The following is a 26,662-nucleotide window of genomic DNA, read 5'->3' on the forward strand; positions in this document are numbered from 1 at the left end:
CATAAAACAGATACGATGGCAAATTCCTGTGGTCCCAGCCGTCAGGAAGCTGAGCCCCTTAAGAGACGCAAGGCAGGATGTTGCTATTTTTTTCTTGGGCTAGCCCTCTATAATCTTCCTGCTACTGCCTTCTAAGGAGCTGGGATTACAGGCAGGTGTCACAGAATCCTAGCGATGGAAGGGACAGATTTATGCCTGGGCTGGCCAGGAACCTCCCATCTCCTGATCTCAATTGCCCAAGTAGCTAGCATTACAAGTGTAGCACCTGCTAATCACAGCCTTTCACAATTCCAAGAGGAAGGCAGAGGTGAGTTCAGGTGACCATGGTAGAGAGGTGCATAATGCTGAAAGTGGAGGAATTCACCATGAGCCTAAAATTGCAGCCGGGTAGCTGGCGAGGCGGAACACTCCCTCAGTCCAAGACAACCCCAGCCCCAAAGCAGCCCCGCCCCCTGGACCAGCCACATCACAAGGCCCGCCTCCCATCATAACAGCCCCACCCCCAACACAGTCTAGCCTCTTGGGACCAGCTCAGCCTACGTCTAATTTCAGCTTAGTCAGACCTGCTTGTCTCTTGACCTCTAAAACTCACGTAAGTAACTGGGATTCTTTAAGAGGGTTCATTTGTGGGACATGTTTCAGCGGCAGGAACAGCTAATCTCACCCCTGCACCCTCAGCTGTTTGGAAATACATCCACAGCCTTCCATTTTCTCCCTAAGTACTCCACTGAGCTTTTCTTTACGGGGAGATTAAAACCTAACCACCATTTCATTATTGAACACCAGGAATTACACATAATTCCTTAATAATATAAACCACCAGGCAAGTCAGAGCTTTGAATCATTAATACGTATTTTTTGACATAAATGGTTATGGCCAGGCATAGTGGCACAAGTCTCTAATCCCAGCACTGGGGTCGAGGTTAGAGGAGAAGCTGACCTCCTGGCTCAGCCTCCTGAGTGCTAGGACTACAGGCACATTAACACCCTGCCCAGTTAGAAGTGTGAAATTAGAAGATAGTCCAAACTGATCTCGTCGTCTGTTCCTTGTGCTTTCAATATCACGTGCAAGAAACCCCTGCCAAATTGAATGTCACGAAGCTTTTCTCGTATGTTTTCCTTTAGAGTTTTATATTTCTGACATTTACATGCTTGATCCTTTTTGAGAAAATCTTGACATATGAAATTAGGTAAAAACCCAATATGGACTTTTCTCATGTGAATATCCAGCTTTTCTGATGCCATTTGCTTGACAGACAGTCTTTTCCCATCAAAGTAGCTTACTATCTTTATGAATCCCCGACCCCCATATTAGGGATTGAACTCAGGGACTTAGGGATATTCTAGGCAAGCATTCGACCTCTGGGCCTCAGCCTCTTGAGCTTTTGATTTTTAGATGGGGGTCTCATGTTTTTAACTAGCCAGCCTCAAATTTGGATCTACCTCTAGCTTGAGTAGCTGTTGTTTTGGCTCTGGGATGTGAAATGAGGGCCTTCTACTTAACCAGTCAGGTGCTCTACCTCTGAACCACACTGCCAGCCCTCTTTTAGCACTGTTTGAGACAGGATTACCCTTTTTATTCTGGACCGTGCCTGGATGGCGATGCTCTGATTTTGATTCTTGCCATGGCTGAGATGACAGATGTGCGGCACTGTGCCCACATATTGGTTGAGATGGGTTCCTCAGGGACTTTGCCTGGGTTGAGCTCTATCTCAGCCTCCTGTATAGCCAGGATTCTGGGTATGAGCCATGACCGGCATATATATATGTTGTTGGTTTTGTTTTTTTTTGGCCAGTCTCGGGGCTTGAACTCAGGGCCTGGGCACTGTCCTTGGACACTTTTTGCTCAAGGTTAGCGCTCTGCCACCTGAGCCACAGCACCACTTTTGGCTTTTTCTGTGTATGTAGTACTGAGGAATTGAACCCAGGGCTTCATGCATGCTAGCCAAGCACTCTACCAATAGGCTACGCTCCCGGCCCCTATATTTTAAAATTATTTTTAATTTTTTTTTTTTTTTTGTCGGTCGTGGGGCCTAAACTCTGGGCCTGGGCGCTGTCCCTGAGCTCTTCAACTCAACGCTAGCGCTCTACCACTTGAACCACAGCGCCACTTTCGGTTTTCTGGTGGTTCATTGATGATGAGTCTTAGGGACTGTAGTGCCCAGGCTGGCCTTGAACTGTGATCCTGAGGTCTCAGCCTCCTGAGTAGCTAGGACTACAGCATGAGCCACCAGCACCTGGCTTTTGTTTTTTAGCAGATGGAGGTCTCAGTAATTTCAAAGTGTGATCCTCCTACTTCTGTGTCTCAAGTAGCTGAGCGATGGTTTGAGGTGGAGACACAAAGTTGGGCTTGTGGGTTGTCTGGTCCAGGCTGGCTGAGGGTTTGGTGGACGACAGTAGGAAGGGACCACTCTTCGCAGGTGTTCGGAGTTGAGGTGGTGATGGAGGTGAATCTATGCCAGGGTCACTCAAGGGCGGAGGAGAGCTCTCCCCCCCACCCCCTGCCCTCCCCCCCTGCCCTTCCCCCCTGCCCTCCCCCCTGCCCTTCCCCCCCTGCCCTCCCCCCCGCCCCCCACCCCTGCCCTCCCCCCCTGCCCTTCCCCCCCTGCCCTCCCCCCCTGCCCCCACCCCCTGCCCTCCCCCCCCTGCCCTGCCCACGAGCACAGAACACACATGACACCCAGCTCACCCTTCTTTATTGGCCCAGCAGGGTCTGCCCCAGCCTGTGCCAGCCCAGCTGTGGGGACCTGGCCTGCTCCCCTGCTGGAGGGGTCAGAGGGCAGCGGATGCTGTGGGAGCAGTCTTTCTGGAGCGAAACCCCAAGCAATCCTCTCCAGCCCTCCGGAATCTGTGCTTAGGATGCTGCCTGCCCTGGAACAGGGTGGCCACGTCCAGAAGGGCGTCCTCAATGTGCTGGCCCAGCCGGTGTGAGTCCTAGACGGAGGGACGGCTGAGACCAGGGCCAGCGGGAGAGGGCTCGGGGGCTGGGAGGAGGGCGGGGCTCGGAACCCTTGGGTCTGAAGATGGAGCACTGGGGCCTGGACCCCCGGGCTGAGCTGCCCGCCTTTCCTTACTGTTTTTGTGCTTGACTTCTTACTGGCGATGTGGAAGGTCACCGTGTCATCCCCCATGAAGATATAGGAAACGCCATAGCCGTCGTCATCGGCCTGGAAGGGGAGGGAGTGGATGAAGCAAATGCACCCCTACCTCTTCCAGGCTCTCTCACCTCTGGGCCCAGGACCCCAGTGCCACTCACAGGCCCGAATCCACCACCCGAGGAAACATAATCTGGATAATTCTGGACATCAAACAGGTGTGCCTGCTGAACAGGGATCTGGCTGGTGGACAGCTGCCACTTCTCCAAGTGAACCTGGGGGGCACAGGTGTGCAGGAGAGAGCTGAGCAGGTCTGGGCACCTGGGCTCCCTGCCCTCCGCTCTCCCTGGCCCTGGCTGATGACCTTAGACCCCCAGTTTCCCCTTCCCCACCCACGGCTTCTACTTTCTCCCTAGCCACAGCAATATGGCCACGGCCACTTCATGTCCACGCCATACCTGTCCCACGAGGTACTCAGCTCGAGGCCACACCCCTCTTCTCCTCCACCAGCCCTGAAGTCCATCCATCCCTCCATCCCCCTCAGCCCCATACAACCTCCCCTCTTCCCAGCAGTTCCCTCTTTAACCCTTTTCCCTGCACCCCTCAACCTGGGCGAGGAAGCGAGACTGCAGATGGAGGAACTGGGAGACGATGCAGAGCGCAAAGAGGTGTCGGTCAATCCCCTGCCCGCTCATGGCTGACTTGAGTAGAGTCCGGTGTTTATCCACGGCCAGGCGGAACAGGGCGAGGCACTGCGAATCCTGGGGTCCCCAAGCAGGTCACAGATCATGGAAAGACAGGAAGAGGGCTTACAAAGATGAGCTTAGGGCACATGTAGCCTCAGGCCTGCAAGCCAGGAGGGCCCACCCCTGGCAATCACAAGGTGACAGAGGCTAAAGAGAATCAAGCATAGGAGGATTGTGAGTTTGAGGACAGCCTGGGGCCACCTAGTGATACCTTCTCTCAAAAAAAAAAAAAAAAAAAAGTGTGTGTGTGGGGGGGGGGTTAGGAGCCAAGTGGTAGAGGGCTTACCTAGCATGCACAAAGCCCTGGGTTCGATTCCTCCGTACCACATACACAGAAAAAGCCAGAAGTGGCACTGTGGCTCAGGTGGCAGAGCGCTAACCTTGAGCAAAAAGTGTCTAAGGACAGTGCCCAGGCCCTGAGTTCAAGCCCCAGGACTGGCAAAAAAAAAAAAATATCCAAATAACCAAAAGAGAAGCCAGGCACGGATGGCCTGCATGTATAATCCTAACTACTTAGGGGGCTGAGATCTCAGGATTGAGGTTTGAAGCCAGCCGGGGCAGGAAAGTCCATGAGACTCTTATCTCCAATGAATCCCCAGAAAACTGGAAGCAGTGCTGTGGTTCAGAGTGATAGAGCACTAGCTTTGAGCATAAAAGCTCAGGGACAGTGTCCAGGCCCAGAGTTCAACACTGATGAGAGGGGTGGGGGGGGGAGAGAGAGAAAGAGAGACAGAGTGGGGGGCTCCACAGTTATGACAGTCCCCAAAAGGATTGGGAGAACGGAATGTTCCCTCCCAAAATGAACTCTCAGAACGCCAAGAGCTCCCTGGGCTCTCTCTCTCTGCATGGGCTCCTTGAAGCCAGCAACCAGGCCTGGGTTATCTATCCCTTGGCCCCAGTGCCCATCATACAGCCTGACCCACAAGTATGTGTAACCGAGCAACACAAAGTACGTGGGCAAGGCCCACACCCACTGTCTTCTCCTTGTCCTCCATCGCTTTCACGAAGTTGCAGGCTTCCCTCGTACAAGACCTCACCGTCTCCGTCCGGCCTTCCAGGAACAAGCGAGTCATAGCTGACTCGTAAGTCAGGCAGAAGCGACCCCTGTCCTGGGGGACAAGGAGGACAAGAGCCTTGTCAGAGGCTCAGGATGGCTTCCCAGAGTTGAACCAGCTGGTCAGGAGCCAAGAAATCAAGATGGGGGCCAAGACCAAGAGGAGTTATGGAGGAGGCGGAAGGGTCAGGTGTGTGGGAGGCTCAGGGGGACTGGGGGAGCTGGCACTGGGGAACCCAACTGACCCGGAAGTAGGCCAGCTGCAGGACCACCTGGATGAAGCTGTCTGAAGAGAGGTGGCAGTGTTTGATGAAGCTCTTGCCAAAGTGGGAGAAGGGGAAGACATGGCAGTCGACGTTTCCAGCTAAGGTCTTGGCTCCCCTCAGGGCTAGACAGATGGAGGAATGGACCTGCCAGAGGGAGGGAGGGAGGAGGGAAAAATGGGTGCTGTTATGGATGGGGCGGGCGGGAAGATGAAGCCAGGGTGGGGGTGAGAATGTGAGAAGAAGGGGCCAAATGGTAGGAGGCTAAAGATGGCAATACAGACGGTATGGAAGATGAGAATAGACTTAGGCTAAGTGAAATTCCAGTTCGGGGAGGGGTTTGGGAGTGGGTGGGGGAGGGACCAGTGTGTAAGACTGGGTGTGGGGATCGAAGTGAGACTGGGGATGGGGCTGTGGTTGGGGTTGGGGCTGAATGTAGGTAGGGTTGGATGATGGTGCTGTGACTTAGGGATTGGCGATCAAACTGGGGTTAGGCAGCCAGAAAATGGATCAGAGCTGGGCTGGGGCCAGAATCGGGGATGGCATGGGCCTTGGGTTGTGGTGGGTTGGTTTGATCTGGGTGTTGGAACTGGAGTAAGGCTGACTCTGCGGTTGAACTTGGAGATGGAGATTTGGGGACTGGGAGGAGAGCCCCGGCAACGCGGCCTCACCTGCTCTGGGAGGTCCCACTGTAGACGCTGTGGCTGCGGCAGTGAAGGGTCAAGCGGTCCCTTGCAGTGGCCGTCGGCCGAGTAGCCCAGATGAAAGCATTCTGTGGCTAGGGTGAACTGTAGACAAATGACAGAAGCTGCCAGAACCCCTCTGCACTGAGATTAGACGCCTAACGTCTAATCTGCTTCTTAGGAAGGCTGGGGGTGGGGGGAAAGACAGAGATCTCTTGAGAGCCAGAAACTTCTATGGAGTCTCCAGTTCATGTTCGTGGAGAATGGGACTGAGTAAAGCTCAGTATGTACCACTGGCTCAGGAGGGGCCGAGAGATGGAGCCACTAGCTCTCTTCCTTCCCAAGGATCCAGCCAACCATGATCCATCCTTCCTTCTTCTTTTCCTCCCTCTCTTCCTTCACTGTACTGGGGAGGAAAGCCAGAGCCTTGGGCACGCGAGGCCACTGAGACACATTCCCTTTGATTACATTTTATCTTATTCATTTTATCCAGGCTGGCTGGCCTCTGATTCCTGGTCCTCCTTCCTCAGTCTCCCAAGTGCTAGGATTATAGGTGTGCATCACATGCCCAGATTCATGTTTCTCCTTTTCCTTACTCTTACTCTACCTTTGCTATTTAGCCAGATGTGCTGAAGCACACCTGTAAACCCGACTACACAGGACACCGAGACAGGAAGATCTTGAATTCAAGGAGGCCAGTGTAGGCAAGTTAGGAAGACTCTGTCTCAAAAACAAATTGGATAAGCAGGCATTGGAATCCTAGCTCTCAGGAGGCTGAAATCTGAAGGTCACAGCTCAAAACCAGCCTGGGCACGTAAGTCCATGAGGTTCTTATCTCCAACTAAAGTCCTGGAGGGGAGGGTGTTGGACCTAGTTTGGGGGGGAGCTGGCTGCCCTACCTCCCACATGTGTCCTGAGATGGTGCAGTCGACCCACGAGTGCTCCACGCTGAGCCCCAGCTTTCCATTGGAGAAGACGATAAGGGTGAAGGACTTGTCAAACCAGCTGTGGGGAGAACTCAGATCAGGATCACAGAGAGCCAGAGAGCGGGGTGGTGGGGAGAACTTAGGGCCCACTCTGTGGGAAGGACCTGTGACATACTTCAGAATGGGGAGGGCTCTAGTAGTAGCCCCAGATTGTGTGTGTGTGTGTGTGTGAACTCTAGGCCTGGGCACTGTGTCCCTGAGCTCTTCTGCTCAAAGCTAGTGCTCTACCACACTGAGCCACAGAGTCACAAAGCCACTTCCATTTTTCATTTTTCTGGTGGTTCATTGGAGGTACGAGTCTCAAGAACTTTCTTGCCCAGGCTGGCTTTGAACAGAGATCCTCAGATCTCAGCCTCCTGAGTAGCTAGGATTACAGGTGTGAGCCACCAGCACCCAGCATGATTATGGCATTTGAGTGGAGGATTTAGGGAGTCGGGAATTTTCTGAATTTTCTTTCTTATCCTGTTATGGGGTTTGAATCAGGGTCTCAGTCCTGGCCCTGAGCTCTTTTTGCTAAGGTTAGGGTTCTACCATTTTAAACCACAGCACCACTTCTGGTTTGAGGGTGGTTAATTGGAGATAAGAGTCTCACAGGGACATTTCAGCCCAGGCTGGCTTTAAGTCACAATCCTCAGATCTAAGCCGCCTGAGTAGCCAGGATTACAGGTGTGAGCTATTGGCGCCTAGCTGGGAATTTTGCTCTACTGTGAAGATGGGGTCATAGGTTGGGGATTTGGCCACCAAGTGAGAGATATGGTTCTGCAGTCCCAGGCTGAGGAGTTGTTTGAAAGGGGAATGGGGGTCTCTTAGGCCCAAACCACTGCTCCTGGAATTCTCAGATGTAAATGGGCCCTGGATCTAGAGAGCACCAGACCTGGAATCTGGAGTCTTGTCTACAGGGAGGGTGGACAAGGGTCTAAGGGTGGCCTCCCGGCCCTGGACTCACCGGTCATGACCGTGGCCTGCCAGCAGGGTGTGGGCATAAGCATCGAGGGAAGTGGCCGGGTCCTCCCTGGTGAGGCCACCAGGCTCCGAATCCAGAGACACAAAGAAAGCGGCTCCTTCCACGGCCTCCAATGCAGCGGCAGCCCGGGCCTTCACGGACTCTCGAACCTGGGCCCACACACCCCTGTCGGGCGGGATGCACCTGAGCCCGGCCAGCCCTGCCCCCGGCCCCAGGACCCAACCCAGCCAGCCGCACCTCAACCTCAGGACGCTCAGGGCTCGCCTGGCCTCGGATGCTCACCTGGGAGCGGCCGTCAGGGCTGCTAGGTGTTCCTCGTGGGGGCAGGCGGGTGAGGGGTCATCCAGGATGCGCTGGAATTGCTGCTCGAGCGCCCGTGGGGCCAGCAAGCCTTCGGAGGAATGGGTCCCCACGCGGAAGAAGCGGCCCCGGTGGAAGACGGCCACGTGCTGGCTATCCCGGAGGTGGCGGATGGAATCTAGGCGTGGTGGTGGCACAAGATGGGAAAGGTGGCATACAATATCATAAGAATAATGAGCCAGGCAAGTGGCTCACGCCTGTCATCCTAGCTACTGAGGAGGCTGAGATCTGAGGATCATGGTTCAAAGCCAGCCCAGGCACTAAAGTCTATGAGACTCTTATCTTCAATTAACCACCAGAAAACAGGAAGTGGTGCTGTGGCTCAAGGGGTAGGGTGGTAGCCTTGAGCTGAAGAGTTCAACTCCCATGACCCACAAAAGCAAAAGCAAAAGAATAATGAGCCAAGGCTACTGGGGAGGCTGAGATTTGAGGACCTCAGTTCAAAGCCAACCTGGGCAGGAAAGTCCCTGAGACCCTTATCTCTCATCAACCACCAGAAAAGGGGACGGACACAGCCTTGAGCAAAACAGCTCAGTGTGTGATTCCCTGGCACCTGGCTCTTTTGTGTGTGTGTGTGTGTTTTTTTTTTTTTTTCTTTTTGCCAGTCCTGGGCTTGAGCTCAGGGCCTGAGCGCTGTCCTTGGACTTTCTCAAGGCTAGAGCTCTACCACTTGAGCCTCAGCACCACTTCTGGCTTTTTTCTATGTATGTGGTACCGAGGAATCAAACCCAGGTCTTCATGCATGCTAGGCAAGCACGTTAACCACTAGGCCAAACTCCCGGCCCTTTATTTTCACTACACTTAAGTACTCTTACATATTTTCTGGTGGTACTGGGGTTTGAGCTGGAAGTTCACATGTGGGATCTCTACCACTTGAGCTAGACTTCTAGCCCTTCTTGCCAACCATTACATCACGCTGCTGCTGCTGCTGCTGCTGCTGCTGGTGATTGGAACAAGGTCTGGCTATGTACCCCAGGCTAGCCTTGAACTTGTGAGCCCCTTGCCTCAGCTGGGTGGGACTAGGTCATACTCAGCACTTAGGGACCATTATCCCACTTTAGAGATGAGGAACCTGAGACTCAGGGTAAGAACTTGCCCAAAGCCACACAGCAAACCAAGGAAACAGGGCTGAACCCAAGCAGGTTGGCTGCAGAAATAGCTGCTGCCTGGTTCTGCCTCTTGTCAGTGTGTGTGTATGGAGGGTGTGTGTGGGGGGGAGACGGGTAGGTGTGGGGGGGGGCGGGGAGCTCACCTTTTTCCACCCCTGGCACCCGGGTAGTGTTGAATATCTTCTCAAACTGAGCAGAGCACAAAGGACGCATCCCCAAAAGCAAAGTCTGCAAGAAGCCATGAGCTGGTGAGCGGTGGATGGGAATCCAGATGGTGCAAAGGCTTGTGCCCCAGGCCCCCCAGATCCCTGCTTACCGGTGCAATCTCCTGGTGGGTCAGCCCGTGGCGGTACAGGAGAAGGGCATGGACGGCATTCCCTGCCCGAGCTGCCTGCAGTGGCGTGGGTGTGACATACAGGAAGTCCTGGGGACCAGCAGAGGGGACAGCAAACCACTGAGACCCAAGTGTGCTCCCTAAGAGGGCAGCATGGTGAATCCCACGACTGTGGTGCCAGATTTAGGCCATCCTGGACACCTTCCTCCCTCCCCCCACCCCACCTCCATCCCTCCCGGCTCACCATTAAATAGTAGTTGCTGTTCACCATCAGTGAGTTGCGAGACCGCAGATACACAAATTCTTCCCACCAGTCAGAGACCTGCGTGGGATGGGCTGAGCCTTGAGGGGGCCGGAGAGGATGGGGAGCCCACCCCCACTTTCTTGGCCACAGAGGCTTCCTGGAGTAAGGGGCGGGGCATTGGGCTCAGGGGCGGGGCTGAAAAGGCACATGTGGCTGAGGCTCCAATCACAGCAGGGCTTGGAGTTGTGGGCGTGTTCCGGGGGCGGGACAAATGCCTATGGGGTGGAGCTATTGGATTTGGGGCGTGGCCTCCTTTCTCTCACAGGGGGCGGGGCTGAGATTAGCACTGAGGCTGAGGCTCCAATCGCACCAGGGTCTGGTGTTGGTGGGCGTGTCGGGGGCGGGGCCTCGCGGCTGGACTCACATAATTGGACGCCCACCAGGACTTGAGCCACAGGTACCACTGCAGCAGCGAGGCCTGCAGCTTCAGGAACTCCTGCGCCATCACCGCCATCCAGTCGAAGTCCTCATCCGAGAGGACCGGGCGGACCGACTCCAGGTACTGAAGGGAAGGGTGGGGAAGAAAAGGGCGTGGTGCTCTACTCCCTCCCCCCTGCTGCCTCCCACCTCACCGTTCCTCCAGGCCCACCTTGCACACGGTGTCCTGCACCGAGGGTACTGGCTGACGCGGCAGGGAGCGCTGGTAACTGAAGAGCATTGGGTGGCGGCCGGAGAAGATGCGGACCAGGGCCTGGCACGGAGAGGCTCATAAGATCATTCAATCTCTCACTGGGGCCTGGGTCCAGGGAGCGGGGCTAGGGGCGAGGGAATAAGACTGGGACCCAGAAAAGTGAACACAAACGAGGACAGAGACTCAGGGAGATCTTCGTGATTCATCTCCACGGATGGAGACAGGAGTCCGATGCATGTCCTGGGGAGAGCCTGGTGTGTGTGGGGGGTCCCCTGACATACCAGCCAGGTCTTGGTAGGCGAGGACATGGCTCCGTGGGGTTCGAAAAGCCAGCCGTGGTAGGACAAGAGCAGCCTCAGGGCCACATGAAGGGTGAAGATCAGGGCGCCCCACAAGCAAGAGGCAAACAGAGCAGCTGCCAGGAGCCCCCGAAGGTAGTGATGCTGTCCACCCCTGGAAGGAGAGAGCGAGGCTGGGCCTGTGATGGGGAGACTTTGCCTTCCTGGGTAGCCAACTGTTAGAAATCTCTCCAGGAGGGCTCCATCATCACCTTTTCTTTTTGGTGGTGGTGGGGGAGGCCTTGCCTGCAATCGCCAATTTTGAGACAGGGTCTCACTACCTTTACCCAGTTTGACTGGGAATTATGATTCTCCTGTCTTTGCTTGGAGCTGGGATTGCAGGCATGAATTACCACATTGGCATAAGATAGCTTAAGTTCTTCAGATGATAAGCTTGAGTTTAGGAAACATGGATGTAAGCTACACTCAATCCATGGGTGTGATTATCCAGATGTAGTCACAGGTGTGAACAAATCTCACCTGGACATTTGCACAACTCTCACCTAGAAACTTCTACGTCTGATCTGGGCTCTGCCCTTTGAGACTACCTGCATGAAATCTGAACTTTTTTCTTCAGGAAAACAGGTCTAAGAACTAGAACACAGTACCATGGCTGTTTTATTTTGCCAGCCCCGGGGCTTGAACTCAGGGATAGCGCTCTACCACTTGAGCCACAGCACCACTTCCAGCTTTTTCTACGTATCTGGTACCAAGGAATCGAACCCAGGGCTTCATGCATGCTAGGTGAGCACTCTACTGCTAGGCTACGCTCCCGCCTCCCCCCTACCTTTTTTTTTTGGTCTTGTTTTGGTGGTAACAGGGATTGAACTGAACTCAGGACCTGCCACTCTATAGTGACTATGTGATTTTTATTATTTTTCCAAGCACCTGTGAAGCAGTTATTGGCCCATTTACATATGAATGCTAGGCCATCTGTACTAAAACTTACATAACTAGAAATAGCTGGGCACAGTGGCTTATGCCTGTAATCCCAGATACTGTGAAGGACTGAGAGGATAGAAGTTCAAGCTCAGCTCAGGTAAAGGGTTAGAAAGACCCCATCTTCATCAATAAGCTGAACTGGTGGTGCATACTTGTCATGCTAGCAATGTAACTGGTACATATAGAAAGGTCCTTCCCTGAGCAAAAATGTGGCATTTATTTTGGGAAATAACAAAAACCAAAAGGATTGGAAACACTGCTCAGGTGATAAAGCATCTGCCTAGCAAGGGAAATCTCTGAGTTCAAATCCCACTTCTAACCTGGAGAAACTGAAGGAGGATTAGGGAGGGGCGGGAGGAGAAGGGGCTCGGCTCACCAATCTGGCAGCAAATCTTTAATTTTCTCCACCAGCCCTAGGGAAGGATCCAGCTGGAGCAACCAGGCAAGCTGGATGGCACTGAAGAGGAAGAACCAGCTGAGGGGGCTGGCAGGGAATACGCCAGTCAGAAAGTCATTCTGTGGAGAGAAAGGGCATCCACTTGGCCATTTGTGCCCCGCTCTGAGCATGTACATTGTACCATACTCAGCTATCTCAGAACACCTGTAGACTCTGAGCTCTAGCTGCAGTGGGGAACACATGGCTCTCAGCCCACCTACGGAAGTCAGTCCAAGTCTTGAATGAAGGGAGGGTCTGAGGCAAGGGCATATATAAGAAACAAAGAAGAGACCTGGGGAAGGTGGCTTAGTGGTAGAGTGCTTGCCTAGCACACATGAAGCCCTGGGCTTGATTCCTCAGTATCACATAAACACAGAAGTGGCCCTGTGGCCAAAGAAGATTAGGAAAAGTGCCCAGGTTCTGAGTTCAAGCCCCAGCAATGGCAAAATAAATAATAAAAAGACTAATCCCAGGAATACAGCAGGTCTTCTAGACCTACCTGCTCATGGAACAAATGGGGACCTAGGAAACAAATTTACTTCCCAGTTGCGTGGCAGAGACAGCTAATACCTAGTGCATTCCTCTCCCAAATGTAGCTTATGAGGGTCGATTTCTGTGTGTTGAAGGATTTTTGTCTTGTTTTCCAGTCCTAGGGCTTGAACTCAGGGCCAGGGTGCTGTCCCTGAGATTCTTTTGCTGAAGGCTGGCACTCTACCACTCGAGTCATGTGCCACTTGGAGCTTTTCCTATGTATGTGGTACTGAGGAATCAAACCCATGGGTTTGTGCATGCTAGGCAAGCACTCTACCTCTAAGCCAAACTCCCAGCCCTCTGTTTTTCTTTTTCTTTTTCTTTTTGTGGGTCATGGGACTAGAACTCAGCCTTAGTGCTGTCTCTGAGCTCTTCAGCTCAAGGCTAGCACCCTACCCTTGAGCCATGTCCCACTTTCTGTTTTCTACAAGTGAATTGGAGATAAACTCTCAGGTCTTTTTTTGCCTGGGCTGGCTTTGAACCTTGATCCTCAGTTCTCACCTCTGGAGTAGCTAGGATTACAGGTGTGAGCCACCCTGCCCAACTTCTTTAAACAATTTTTTTTTTTTGCCAGTCCTGGGCCTTGAACTCAGGGCTTGGGTACTGTCTTGGGATCTTGGGCTTTCTCAAGGCTAGAGCTCTACCACCACTCGAGCCACAGCACCATTTCTGGCTTTTTTTCTATGTATGTGGTACCAAGGAATGGACCTCAGGTCTTCATGCATGCTAGGCAAGCACTCTACCACCAGGCCAAACTCCCAGCCCCTCTTTAAACAATTTTTAAAAATGATTTTCCAAGATGGGCATGGTGGCTCATTCCTGTAATCCTAACTACACAGGAGGCTGAGATTGAGGTTTAAAGCTAGCAGTTCAAAGCCAGCCCGAGCATTAAAAACTGTGAGACTCTTATCTCCAATTAACCACTAGCAAATGGGAAGTGGTGCTGTGGTTCAAGGAGCAGGGTGGCAGCCTTGAGCTGAAGATCTCAGGAACAGCACCCAGGCCCAGAGTTCAAGCCCCACGATCCCCCCGCCAAAATTTTTTTTTTTCCAGTGCTGGCAATGAAACCTCAGCCTTCCAAGTTTGTATTTTCCTGTTGTAAACTGTTGTGAATTGTCTTGCAGTGAGCCAGGCAAGGAAGACCTGAGTTAAGAGAGTCAAAGAAACATTCTGCATGCCCATTGTGCACCACACCCTGGGGTCGATCCCCCCAATTTTTTGTAATTTTGTTGTTGGTGGTGGTGGTCCTGGGCCTTGAACTTGGGTGCTATCCGTGAGGTCTTTTGCTCAAGCCAAGCGCTCTACCACTTTGAATGACAGCACCACTTGCAATGTTCCTGCAGTTAATTGGCTATGAGTCTCACAGACTTTTCTGCTTGGGCTGGCTCTGAACCAGGGTCCTCAGATGTCAGCCTCCTGGATAGCTAGGATTACAGGCTTGAGCCACCAGCCCTCAGCTGAGGTCTAGACCTTGGGAGGGGGAATGAGGGGCAGAGAAGTTCAAACATGAGTGCAAGAGGTGTGCAGTAAGTGAGGTTGAGATCCCAGAAAGGAGCCTCAAGGAAGCGGCCTAAAGGGGCCCTAGAGGGAGACCTCCAGGTCCCCAGCAGGCCCTCAGCCATGCGGGAAGTGGGCCTCAGCATCCGGGTAGCAGGAAACGGGGCGCCAAGAGACCAGCCAGCAGTGCTGCGCACCCAGAATCGCCCCAGGTGCCTTCTCCAGGATCGCAGGCTGCACAGGTAGATCTCCTGCAGCACCGAGCGGCCGAGCTTGGCCTGTGCTCCGGGCGATGGCAGCCATGGTGGGAAGTCGGCGGCCTGGCGCGCTTCTGCCATGGCGCCCCAGTCCTAGGAAAAGACAGGGGTTCATCCTCAGGTCTTCACCCCTCCTCTCTCAGACTCAGGGTGTCCAGGCCCCCCATTCTTCTCCCTCAGACCCAGGGGTCCAGGCTCTCCATTCTTCTCCCTCAGACCCAGGGGTCCAGGCCCCCCATTCTTCTCCCTCAGACCCAGGGGTCCAGGCCCCCCATTCTTCTCCCTCAGACCCAGGGGTCCAGGCTCCTCATTCTTCTCCCTCAGACCCAGGGGTCCGGGCCCCCCAGCCTCCTCCCTCAGACCAGGGGTCCAGGCTCCCCATTCTTCTCCCTCAGACCCAGGGGTCCAGGCTCCCCATTCTTCTCCCTCAGACCCAGGGGTCCGGGCCCCCCAGCCTCCTCCCTCAGACCAGGGGTCCAGACCCCAGCCCAACTCTTAGAGCCAGGAGTCAAACAGGACCCCAGCCCGCTTCTTCCTGGGTCCTAGGGCTCTGGGCCTAGCCTCTCTCCACCTCAAACCGGGGCTCTCGGGGTCAGCTCACCCTTCCCCCAGTACCTGAGGGTCTTTAGGGTTCTGGATGGAGCTCAAGGCGGGAGGAGGGGCGCCGCCCGGGGACCTCTGTGGAGGCAGAGGGGAGGAGGGTGGGCTCCCCGGACGACGCCCCTCCTCCCGGCCGGTGGGGTGGGGGAAGGAGACTGGGAGGGGGTGGCACTAGTTTTAGACCATGGAAAGGAGCCCCTGCCGGGCGTGGACACGCTCCCCACTCCCCGCCTCACTTCCGGCTCCCGTCCCCTGGAGGGCGTGAGGAGGCCAGGGAGGCCCAGGCCCCCCGCCCGCCTGCGCACGCCCGCCGCCGGGATGCCGAGCCCGGGCGGGGAGGGGAAGCCCAGCCCTGTCGGCCCGCTACTCACGCTGAGCCGGGGGTCCCAGCCCGCGCACGGCCGCTCGGCATCACCCCGGTCCTCGGCTCGGCCTCCCACTCGCTCGTTCAATCCCCACGCGCCGCCGCCGCCGCGGCGACTCGGCCGCGGTGCTCCGGGGCCCGACGCACCTCCGGCATCCCCGCCCCGCCCCGCGGACAGGACGGAGCCCGGATTCCAGGCCCCGGTTCTATCCCCGCCCCCTGCCCTCGGGGCCTTCTGACCCCGCCCCCGCCCGATTCTCCTGCGTTCTGTCCCCGCCCCCTTCTGTCCCTCTCCGCCGAACGTCCCCGCCCCCGGACGCAGCGCCCAATCACTTTCCCCGGAGCGAGGCCCCGCCCCTCCCGATTGGCACCACGTGGTCTCTAGACGCTGAGCCTCCCCGCCCGGGGCTCCTGGGCTTGCTTCCTCTCGGAGGGACCCCGGCCTGGCTGGACTTGGTGCCTCTGAGAGGGCAGAGATGCCTGGGAAGCCAGGTGGGCCCCTTCCAGAACCCCAGGGATGCCTGGAATTGGTTAAGCTAGACAGCCAGAGAGACTTCCCAGAGAGAAAAGAGCAGGTTAGACTAGGCTTAGATTGGATAGAATGGAGGCAGCAAGGCAGAGGCAGAACTCACTCAACTCTGGACACTTCTGTCCAGGCTTGGTCAGATGGCCCTCAGTCCAGCCCAGTCACAGCCTGGGAGGACAGATGAGCCAAGAAACCATGGGAAGGGGTAACAATGTTCAAGTAATGTACCCACCACTTTATGAATGTAACATCACCATGAAAATAAAAAATTGCTCAAGCCCGAGTTCAAGCCCCAGGACTGGCAAAATAATAACTAGCGATACTGGCCTCTCTTACCTAAAGGCAGGGTCTCGTGGGTGCTAGGGGAATGCAGCAACTCTTTGGCTTAATCCCTGTGTGCCGGCACACTCCCCAGGCACACCAAATGCACAGAGGCCACACATCATCCCAGATGGACAGGGTTCAAACCCAGATACCCACTCATACCCTGTGGCTTGGAGCTTCACTAAGTATGTAGGGGTCACAGTGCAACTTCATTCCCCTGCCCCCAGACCAGGCCTCACCCTAGTGTGTAAAGACAGAACCCTGGCCCATGGTGTACCCAGGAAGCCATGCTGGGCCACAGCTGAGGATTTATTGGCGTAAATGCAACCATATAAAAACATAAGTTATGAAAAAACACAGTCACGATGTGCCCTCCCCATCCCCCATCCTAGGCCCCTAAGACCCCCTTCTGTGGGAGGGAGAGGAAAAGGGGACACCACCTAGGGTGCCACCTGTGGACGCACAGCCCCAGGGCCCCTGGGGGTGGGGTCCCTGGTGGGCGGGGCAGGGGAGGAGGCGGGCAGGTGGTTTCCGGCTCAGCGCATCCGGTAGTCAGTGGAGCAGGACAGCTCACACAGCTGACCCTTAAAGTCCAGGTCGATGGTGAAGTCCAGGTCTCGCTGTGGGGAGAGGGCAGAGTAAGGACTAGAAAGGCCAGCCAGCCAGCCATGCCCGAAGGGCTCGGACCAAGATTTTCACCATCAGCAAAAGGTCTCCTCCTGGCTTTGTTTTTGGCCAGTCCTGGGCTTGTACTCAGCTTGAGCACCGTCTTTGGGCTTTCTCAAGGCTAGAGATCTACCATTTGAGCCACAGCACCACTTCCAATTCTCTCTTGCATATGTGGTGCTGAGGAATGGAGCCCAGGGCTTCATGCATGCTAGGGAAGCACTCTACCACGGGGCCAGGCTCTTAGCCCTCTATCCCCGTTCTTTTTTTTTTTTTTTTTTTTGCCAGTCCTGGGCTTGAGCTCAGGGCCTGAGCACTGTCTTTGGACATTCTCAAGGCTAGCGCTCTACCACTTGAGTCTCAGCACCACTTCCGGCTTTTTTCTGTGTATGTGGTACCGAGGAATCGAACCCGGGTCTTCATGCATGCTAGGCAAGCACTTTAACCACTAGGCCAAACTCCCGGCCCTCTATCCCCGTTCTTATTGTACATCCCAAGCTGGCCTCAAACTTTCCTGCGTGGACTGGCTTCAAACTGATCTTCAGATCTCAACCTCCTGGATTAGTTACAATTACAAGATGAGCCACCAGCACCCAACTTGGCCTCAATCTTTTTTTTGGTGGGTCTTGGGTTTGAACTTGGCCTGGGTGCTGTCCCTGAGCTCTTCAGTTCAAGGTTAGCACTCCACCATTTGAGCCACAGCACCACTTCCAGTTTTCTGGTGGTTAACTGGAAGTAAGAGTCTCATGGATTTTCATGGCTGGGCAGACTTTGAAACGTGAACCTCAGACCCCAGCCTCTTGTGGGGGAGGGGGGCAGTACTGGGGCTTGAACTTAGGGCCTGGGCATGGTTGTTGAGTTTCTTTTGCTCAAGGCTAGCACTCTACCACTAGGCTAGGCTCCTGGCCTTTCCTGAGCATGTGGTACAGAGGAATCGAACCCAGGTCTTCATGCATACTAGGCGAGCACTCTACCACTAGGCCAAACTCCCAACCCCCCTACCCTATCCCCCATTCCTATGTCCCTTGCTGGCAATGAGGAGTCATGGCTTTAGCATGATGGAGGCTGGGATGCCCGGGCTCGGCCCCCTCCCCAGCCCTGCTCCCCAGCCTCACGTTGTTCTTGGCATTGGGCCGCATTCCGATGGTACCGAAGATCTCCTCGCCCGTCTTCACGGTCAGGTAATCCTCCATGTAAAAGACGGTCTGCTTCCAGTGCGTGTATGGGGACTCAGGGCCTGGGGACAGAGCAGGTCAGATGTCTGCCTGCCACCCCTGCCCACCCGGGAGCCGGGGCCTCTGCAGACACCCACCCCACAGCTGGCTGTGCTCCCTGTCCGTGAATCAGCCTGGGACCCGGGGACCACTGGCTGTTTTGTGGGTGAGGAAACAGGCACTGCACACTCAGAACCTGGGCGCAGCCTCCTGCTCTTAGGTATACAGGCTGGGACATGGGTCACGGGTGCTGCTGTCTGAACCTCAGCCCCGGGAGTGGGGCCTTGTCCTCACTGGTGGAGAAGCCAGTCCTCTTGTGGCAGCGGGTGAACTCGATGTTGAAGTAAGCCACCAGGGCGTGCACGTAGTCATTGCGCTTCACTTGTAGGCAGAAGGGCGAGGTGAAGGTCAGGTCTTCCACCTTGACCGTGTAGATGTCCACCTCCTGTGGGAAGACAAGGACAGGGCCACAGCCTGCTCAGAGCCTGATGCTGGCCGGGACCCTTCCAGGGTCCTTGCCTTTATCCAGCCAGCCCAGCCAGCCTGTTGGCCAGCACCTATCGCCTATCCCACATCCAACCTGATGCTGAACCCGTGGCCCTTGTTCGCCTGTGTGTCCCTGAGCTTTCCCACTCAAGGCGCATGCTCCACTTCTGCGTTTTTGGTGTATAATTGCAGATAAGTCTCATGGACTTTCCTTCCAGAACTGACTATAAACTGATCACCAGATCTCAGCCTGCGAAGTAGCTGGGATCACAGACATAAGCCACTGGAGCCTAGCAAGCTGCTTTTCTTATCCTTGGGGGCTGGGATTATAGGAATACACCCCATACCCTGCTCCCAGCCCGGTTGAATCATCAGCCCATAGGGCAGCTTTCAGAATTGTAACCATCAGCAGGAAGTTTGGCCTAGTGGTAGAGTGCTTGTCCAGCATGCACGAAGACCCGGGTTCGATTCCTCAGTACCACATACATAGAAAAAAGCTGGATTTGGTGCTATGGCTCAAGTGGTAGAGCTCTAGCCTTGAGAAAGTCCAAGGACAGTGCTCAGGCCCTGAGTTCAAGCCCCAGGACTGGCAAAAAAAAAAAAAAAAAAAAGTGACTGTCAGATCAAATCAAACCAACGCTGAAACGGTGTGGCTCTTGAGTTTTCCAGGCTGGCTGCCCGGGGGCTCTGCCTACCTCTGGACTGCCATCCCCCCAGCTGCTTGCTGCATGACCCTGGCCCATAGTTGAGCTCCCAGGCCAACACAGGCTAGCGATGGCTGGAATCCCTTTCCTGCCGGGGACCCATGCTGTTACCTTTATGAGGCAGGCATTGGTGACCAGCTGCTTGGGGTCCACGACATCCACCAGAGGCTCCTTGATGGCCACGTCTTTGATACAGGACATGTCAAAGCCATACACGTTCTCCCACCCTAGGGGAAGGTGGGGTGGTGAGCCCAGCTGCCCACCCCCTGCCCACCCCCACTCACCCCTCAGCCCGGCAGGCCTGCACTCACAGTGGATTTTGTAGTCTTTGTACTGCCGGTCCTCAATGGCTGTCACGTACAGAGTGGCCCGGTCTGGGAAGATGAGCCCATCCGGTGCCTGGAGAGAGGTTGGGTGAAGTATGAAGAGTCACCTTGCATCATTGCTCTTCCTGCCCTTCCCTCTGCTCCTACCCCAGGGCCTTAGCACTGGTTCTGTCCATCAAAGTGCCTTGTCCCACAGCTCTGGAGCCACTCTGTAATCCATCCTGAGATGCTGTCTACACTGTAGCCACACTGTATGGGGGGTGTCTCCACTATCTACATTGTATCAGACCCAGCCTGTCCACATTGTATCTTCTTCCTAGTCCCTATACAAACTTCCAGGTCTACTCCCTCATGGGACGCTGCAGGGTGGCTGAGCTGCTGGCCACAAAGTCCCCGGGCTGGGGACCCCTCCCTGGTCCCCCGTCCTCACCAGCCACTTGTCCCGGGCGTACAGCACAGTGTTGAGCATGGACTCGTAGAACAGGCAGTAGCCCATCCACTCGCTGATGATAATGTCCACCTTCTCCACAGGCAGCTCCACCTCTTCCACCTTGCCCTTGATGATGGTAACCACTGCAGGGATAGTGCAGGCCCCGGGGCAGCGGTTTCAGGTCAGCTGGAGGGGTGGGCCTGCGTGCCTCCCTGGCCTACAGCCTGGGACCCACTGTCTTCCACCTCGGGCCACCCAGGCCAGGGTCTCAACTAGAAAGCCTCCAGCCTCTGCCTCCCCAGGGCTGAGATTACAGGCATGCAACACTGTACTACCCTAGCCATTTCAGCAGCGGTATTTTAAGGCCTGGCCATCAGGCCTCATCATGGAGAGGAGCTGGGGCCTGACACGGTCCATGCCGAGTTCAACCTCAGCCTCTCCCACCAAAAAAAAAATCCCTATTTGCCAGTTACTAGATTTGATGTAAGTGATAAACACTTGTCTTGTTTTCAAACGTTTTGTTTGGCAGTGCCAGGACCTGGCCTCATGTTTTAGAGATGAACACTGGGAGATCTACAGGGGAAATAATTTCAGTGGGAATTCACTTCAAATGCAGAGACTACTTAGAACTAAGCAATGGGACTCAAGGACTCATTCCAACACTCTCTAAAAAGAAAGCTCAGGGGAGTTTGGCCTAGTGGTAGAGTGCTTGCCTAGCATACACAAAGACCTGGTTCCTTGGTACCACATACATGGAAAAAAGCCGGAAGTGGTGTTGTGGCTCAAGAGGTAGAGCTCTAGCCTTGAGAAAGCCCAAGGACAGTGCTCAGGCCCGAGCTCAAGCCCAGGTCTGGTTAAAAAAAAAAAAAAAAAAAAAAGAGAAAAAGAAAAAGCCCAGTGTCAGTGTCAGTAGCTCACACCTGTAATCCCAACTACTTGGGAACCAGAAATTAGCAGATTGTGGTTTGGGACCAACCACAGCACAAACATGAGACATTATCTCAATAAACAGTACGCCTGCCACCTTAGCTACCTGAGAAGTGTGAACACCTCTTATGGGGCCCAAGCCATGCTGGGTCTTCGCATGACACCCCATAGGAGAAGCAAACAAGGGTGGGGGTGGCCTGCGGATGGAGAGCTTTCGCTCCCACCGACAGGAGCGGGAAAGCACAGTGCAGGTGGGCAGCCTATCCCCCACCCACCCACACATTAGCATCCTGGGCTCACCGTGGTCTAACTTGTTGGCTTTGACGATCTTCACAGCATAATCAGAGATACTGGAACATTCGATCTGAGAGCCCAGGAAGAAGGGAGTGTGAGAGCCCCCTGGTCCCCTCCTGGGCCCCCCAGCCCCCTCCACCCACTCACACAGCCCCACGGGGCCCCACTCCCCAGCCTCCCCCCAGCCACTCACCCCGATGACCTTCCGGGCCCCTGCCTTGGCTGCAAACATGCAGAGGATGCCCGTGCCGGAGCCCACGTCCAGCACCACCTTGTCTTTGAACAGGTGCCGGTTGTGGAACATGGAGTTGCGGTAGGTGAGGGTGCGAACCTCGTCCTTCAGCATCTCCTGAAAGGGGGCGGGGCACCGGGAATGAGGGGCTCCAGTCCGCAGCTAGATAACGGGGTGTCTGGCCTCCAACCAAACCCTCACGTTAGACCTTGATCCAAGGCTGTCAACGCCCCCGGCAGCCAGCCCACTGGTGGCTATGGAGGATGATGATTCCAAGGCCAGTATGGGCTACACAAGCGACTCTGCCTCAGAAATTTAATTAATGTAAAAGCCTAGGACTGGGGGAGGGGAGGATGCTCATCAAGACGCACGGGACGTGTGTAACCCACTGTCTGAACTGCACACTCAAGGTGTGGGTCCTGATTCCTTAGGACGCAGAGGGGGAAAAGCTCTTCTAGGGCCAGAGCAGCTGGAGCGCGATCCCACCGCCGGCCGCCAGAGGGCAGCAGACACCCGCCGGCGCACGCGCATGCGCGTCCCCGGCCTGGCCAGGAGAGAGAGAGAGAGAGAGGCCTGTGGAGAGGACCAGGCCCAACTCGGTCTCCAAGGCAACGCGGGGCCAGGGACCGTGCCGGCCTCCCGCAGGCCTCGCAGGCGCAGTGGAGGGGCTGCGGGCTGCCAGGGGCGCCCAGTGCGCGTGCGTGGAGGACTAACGTCCACCCCGCCCGCTGCAGAAGCCCCTCAAGATCCACTCACCTCGTGGATGCCGAAGTGGGCATAGGAGTCAAAGTAGTAGTCTTTGGACGTCATGTCCTCGGCGTTGGGTTTCTCGCTGCTTTCCGCCTGGCCACAGGACACCTGGCAGGAGGCGGAGGCGAGAATGGGTCAAATCCGGGTGGGCTCTCCCGAACCGAATGCTAAACCTCCAGGAACCTACCTCACCCGCCCAAGTCAGCGCAGGCCGTCCCGCGGCCCTCCCCCATTTCCCCGTCCAAGACCCACCCCAGAGCCCCGTCCAGGGAGCACCGATACCTCAGCCACGCCTACCATCTCTCCAGTCTCTCTGCCCCCGTCTCTAGCTCAGCCCACAGCTGGGGAGGGGAGGGGAAGGCAGAGCTGGGGCAGACACAGGGAAGGGGAAAGGAGGGCTGGAGATGGAGTTAAGGAAGAAGCCACAGTCTGGGGGGGAGGGGGAGGCCAGCAGGGGCCAGGAACGTGGGAGGACTGCTCTGAGTGTTGGAAGGACCAAAGGGTAAACCAGCTTGAAGCAAGAGGGATCGTGGTTAGACTACTGGAGGGACCAGGTGTGTCGTGAGATATGTGAAGTTGGGGAGTGGGGGGGGGGTCTCACAAAAGGATATTTACTTCTTCAAGAGGCGGCTGGAGGCTCATCCCATTAGCCAAGGTGGCTACAAAATTCTAGGAGAGAGTAACAGGGAGAAAGGATTAGCTAACGGGAGCAGCTGGGGGGAGGGGCCGGCCCTGGGGACCTGGCTGTGGGAGACAGTGGCTTTCCTTGGTGGGGAGCCGTGGCAGAGGGAGCGAGCATTGAGGAGGGGCTCTGTTTAAGGAGGGGATGGAAGAGGTGGAGGAAAAGTCAAAGGGTCTCCTGTCCCAGCTGTGGCTGGAGAGATGGCGGCCCACCCTCACGGTACCCCCTTCCCTGGCCAGGCAGCTGACCACACACACCTCCCCCATCCAGGCCAGAGGAGCTGGCACCCCATCGGGCACAAGGGCACAGCAGCTGTCATTCCTCCTTCACCACCTAATCCCCTCAGATTAGATGACACTTCCTCACACACACACCCCTGCCCTAGGGTGCCGCGAATAGCTGGAGAAGGAGGACTGGCAGGGAATCTACACAAGGCATCTGTCACCTCTCCTGGGTGAGAGGATTTCAGAAAAGTGTGACACCCCCACCACAGCAGGTACCCCACCCCCAGCTCTTGCTTTGAGTTCAGGAATCACGATGGACTCCCTAGGACTGCCCTCCTGCCTCCTAGGAGGAGGGGTGGGGAGACAGTGAACAATGAGGGTCCAAAAGGACCCTGGGGAGCAGAGGAGAGGGGATCAGAGCCCCATTCTTCCACTCATAACCCACCCCAGGCCCAGAAGCCTCAGCCCCTGGTTCTGGAGAGCCAAAGGGAAAGGATGGAGGTAAGGGGACAGATGACCTCCCCCTCCAGACAATGCCTGTAAGGACAGGGCTTTATCTCTTCCACTGCCACCACGGGGGATTGGGGGGGGCGGTTCGTTCACCAGGTCATGATGACCCACTGGGCACAAGACCCCTCCCTTCAATTCTCCCAGTTCAATGAGAGGTGGCCTGGAACTAGGGTGGCAGACAAGGGGACTGCCGTTTCTTAACACCTCGGATTCCACCAGACAACCCCATCCCAGGAGAGTTTGGAGCACAAGAGCAAAACCAGACACCCTCTTCGTAGGAAAGGGGAGATTGGATCCTGCCCCACTCTCATAGATGCCAAGGGGAAGAAAGGGCTCCAGAGCTTATTATTTAACCCACTACAACTCCTTCCCAGCCTGTCTGCCCACCAGAGTGGGCTCCAATAAGGAGGGGGGCTTTGGGCCACGCCCCATGAAAAAGATGCTCCTCCCACACGCCCCGAAGTGGCCACAAGGGGGTGCACGGCGCCTTCCTGGGATGGATCTCATCTGCCAAGATGCACCCCACTACCCAAACGGAGGTCACCGGGGCAGGCCAGCCCCCACCCACCAGCTTCTAAAGCCCTGGGCGGGGAAGAATCTAAACCTATCGAAGGGAAGGAATGAAGACCCATCTTTGTTTTCTTCCTATTCCAATCTCAGAGTGCCTGAGACCAGGACTCGCACCCCCGGCAGACGCCCCCAGACCCAGGAAGCGCGTGTGAGAGCGCGCAGACGCAATGCCCCTCCCACGAGACGCCCCCCACGCCGTGGGGCACCATGTGAACCCTGCCCACGGAGTGCGCCCCGATCCCCTCCCCAGAAGAGGACGGGGGGGGTCCAAGAGGGAGGGTCGGAGCCTCCTCCCGCCCCGGCGCCCCTCCCCCGATCGGGGGCGGGGCCTTTGTCCCGCACGTGGAGCCCGCAGGGCCACGAAGATCGGCACACCCCCTCCCCACCCACCGCGCCGCGGCCACGTGGGGGCCCGGCCGGAAGCGCCCCCAGATCTCCTCCACGTGGGCAGGGGTAGGACCCTGGGCTCGCCCGGGTGCCCGCGGCCCCGAATAGCCAGGGTCCCCTCTCAAATGGCACCCACGGATCCGGAGCATGCGGCGAGGCATCGGTGCGGTCCGGGGGCTTTCAGCCCGTTTCCCCACTCGGAGCCAACCCCCCCCCTCCACCCCCGAGGCGTAAAACCAGCGGCCTGGGCCGGGCCCGTCCCCCTGCGGCACTCCAGGCGCTCACCTCCATGATGCAGTTCGCGGCCTCGGCTGCCGCCATCTTCACCCGAACCTACTCCTCCTCCGGCGGCTGAGACCCCCCCCTTTCTCTTCACTCCCCCCCACGGGACCGCCTTATACCGGAGGGTCCACGGCCCGCCCACCACCACCCCGCCAGAAGTTCTCATTGGCGATAGAACCACCCGGGTTGAAAAGGTCTTGTAGCAATTGGATGATAGAGACGCCCATCAAACGTCAGGGGGCGGCCAGCCTGGCCGGCAGAGCCCCGCCCCCTCCCGTCGACTGGGACGGGAACAACTGCCTGTCTATCTCGAGAAACGTGCCTTCTGATTGGGCAAAGGCAGCCAGAGGTTCCCGCCTCTTTCCCCGTCAGCTCCGCCTTAAAGCTTCCCGACGGGCTCCGCGCTAAGTGGAGCTCCTGGAACAGAGCGAGCCATCATCCAAAGGACCCGCCTCTGGACCGCTGCTATTGGTTCTCTGGAGATGACGTTACGAAGCCTTTGGCCAGCCCCTCCTCATCTACGAGCCTTAAGAAGACTGCCGGCCATTGGCGCAGCCAGAGGGTGAGGGAAGCAGCGATTGGTCTGGGGTAACTGTCACTCATCGTCCATTCGGTGGCGTCTTCCAGCCGGAGGGGGTGTCCGGGAGGAACAAGGGCGCCCCTGTCTGCCTGTCTTCTGGGGAATTATCGCAGACGTTGGCGGGGAGAGCGAGCGGATGGATGTCACCGGGTCCTGAAATCGACCAGGAAGGGGAAGAGACGGAGGCGTATCTGGCGTCCAGCCCTTCCTCCACCCGTCCCGCGTTCTCGGGGCCCGTCGCCCCCCCGCGCGGTGGCCTCTCCCAGGCCCCGCCCCGTCCGGGAACGCCCACCTCCCTTTGTCTGCTCAGCCCCCAAGTGTCAGACGGGGCGGCTCGCGTGCCGCCTCCCGCGCGTGCGGGGCCGGGGACGCGGGGTCCGCTCCTTGCCGGAACGGCCCTGCCCATGGCCGCCCTCCCTCGCAGACCTCATTTCCCAGTGTGACGGTTTGCTCTTTTTGCTGAGCCGGGGCTTGAACTCGGGGCCTGCGCGCTGTCCCCCCCCCCCCAGCCTCTTTGTACTCGAGGCTAGAGCTCCACCACTGGAGCCACAGCGCCTCTTCCGGCTTCTGAATGGATCCTTGGCCAGGCTGGCTTCGAACCGCCATCCTCACATCTCAGCCTCCTCAGTCGTTGGGATTTCAGGCGTGAGCCGCCGGCGCCCGGCTTATGTGACTTCTTGTTAGGTCCCCACCAGCTCCTCTACTGTCACCTCTCCCACGGACCATCCCCCTTCCATGGTTCCCACCTTCACACCGTCAGTCTCCAGCTCCACCTCTCCTCTCTGGTTCCTGATTTATTAGGTCCACCCGGCCCCTCAGGCTCCATTCTCAAGTTTTTGAGTGGTTAGTTGGTGATAAGAGTCTACCAGGCCTGGCTTTGAAAAACTGTGCTCCTCAGATCTACTTAGCTGTTTTACTGTCTCTGCTGGTATCATGGCTTGAACTCAGGGCCTTGTGTTCTGCTTAGCTTCTTGACTTAAGGCTGGTGCACTAGCATGTGAACCAAGGATCACAGCTGGAAGCCATCCTGGGAAGAAAAGTTCCTATGAGACTC

The 26,662-nt window shown here is 56.3% G+C and overlaps 2 protein-coding genes across 7 annotated transcripts; both read right to left on the minus strand.

Annotated features, from left to right (window-relative positions):
* Positions 1-2,679: 2,679 nt before the first annotated feature.
* Cpt1c (carnitine palmitoyltransferase 1C) lies at positions 2,680-15,629 on the minus strand. 3 transcript variants are annotated; one of them, XM_090322333.1, is made up of 20 exons: positions 15,502-15,629; positions 15,146-15,208; positions 14,471-14,623; positions 12,186-12,325; positions 10,811-10,982; positions 10,488-10,589; positions 10,263-10,400; positions 9,839-9,916; positions 9,577-9,684; positions 9,404-9,488; positions 8,074-8,269; positions 7,774-7,956; positions 6,741-6,846; positions 5,830-5,946; positions 5,141-5,305; positions 4,816-4,950; positions 3,704-3,856; positions 3,257-3,370; positions 3,075-3,167; positions 2,680-2,934 (listed from the first exon to the last, which is right to left on the minus strand). In XM_090322333.1, the coding sequence occupies exons 3-20, from the start codon at positions 14,609-14,611 to the stop codon at positions 2,773-2,775; spliced, it is 2,388 nt and encodes a 795-aa protein (XP_090178459.1). In that variant the 5' UTR covers positions 14,612-14,623; positions 15,146-15,208; positions 15,502-15,629; the 3' UTR covers positions 2,680-2,772. The 3 variants fall into 3 exon arrangements, with proteins under 3 accessions (XP_090178459.1, XP_090178456.1, XP_090178457.1); XM_090322330.1 differs by lacking the exon at positions 15,146-15,208 and having other exon boundaries at positions 15,502-15,579; XM_090322331.1 differs by lacking the exons at positions 4,816-4,950; positions 15,502-15,629 and having other exon boundaries at positions 15,146-15,202.
* A 989-nt stretch (positions 15,630-16,618) lies between these two features.
* Positions 16,619-25,121, minus strand: Prmt1 (protein arginine methyltransferase 1). Of its 4 annotated transcripts, XM_090322415.1 has the most exons (11): positions 25,032-25,121; positions 22,989-23,042; positions 22,380-22,481; positions 21,585-21,740; positions 21,398-21,461; positions 20,171-20,313; positions 19,726-19,813; positions 19,526-19,641; positions 18,519-18,669; positions 18,126-18,247; positions 16,619-16,964 (listed from the first exon to the last, which is right to left on the minus strand). In XM_090322415.1, the coding sequence occupies exons 1-11, from the start codon at positions 25,065-25,067 to the stop codon at positions 16,881-16,883; spliced, it is 1,116 nt and encodes a 371-aa protein (XP_090178541.1). In that variant the 5' UTR covers positions 25,068-25,121; the 3' UTR covers positions 16,619-16,880. The 4 variants fall into 4 exon arrangements, with proteins under 4 accessions (XP_090178541.1, XP_090178542.1, XP_090178544.1 ...); XM_090322416.1 differs by lacking the exon at positions 22,989-23,042; XM_090322418.1 differs by lacking the exons at positions 22,989-23,042; positions 25,032-25,121 and adding an exon at positions 22,671-22,765.
* Positions 25,122-26,662: the final 1,541 nt, after the last annotated feature.

This window comes from Megascapheus bottae, chromosome 31, assembly GCF_031878675.1.
Source record: "Megascapheus bottae isolate mThoBot1 chromosome 31, mThoBot2.hap1, whole genome shotgun sequence".
Classification (NCBI taxonomy): domain Eukaryota; kingdom Metazoa; phylum Chordata; class Mammalia; order Rodentia; family Geomyidae; genus Megascapheus; species Megascapheus bottae.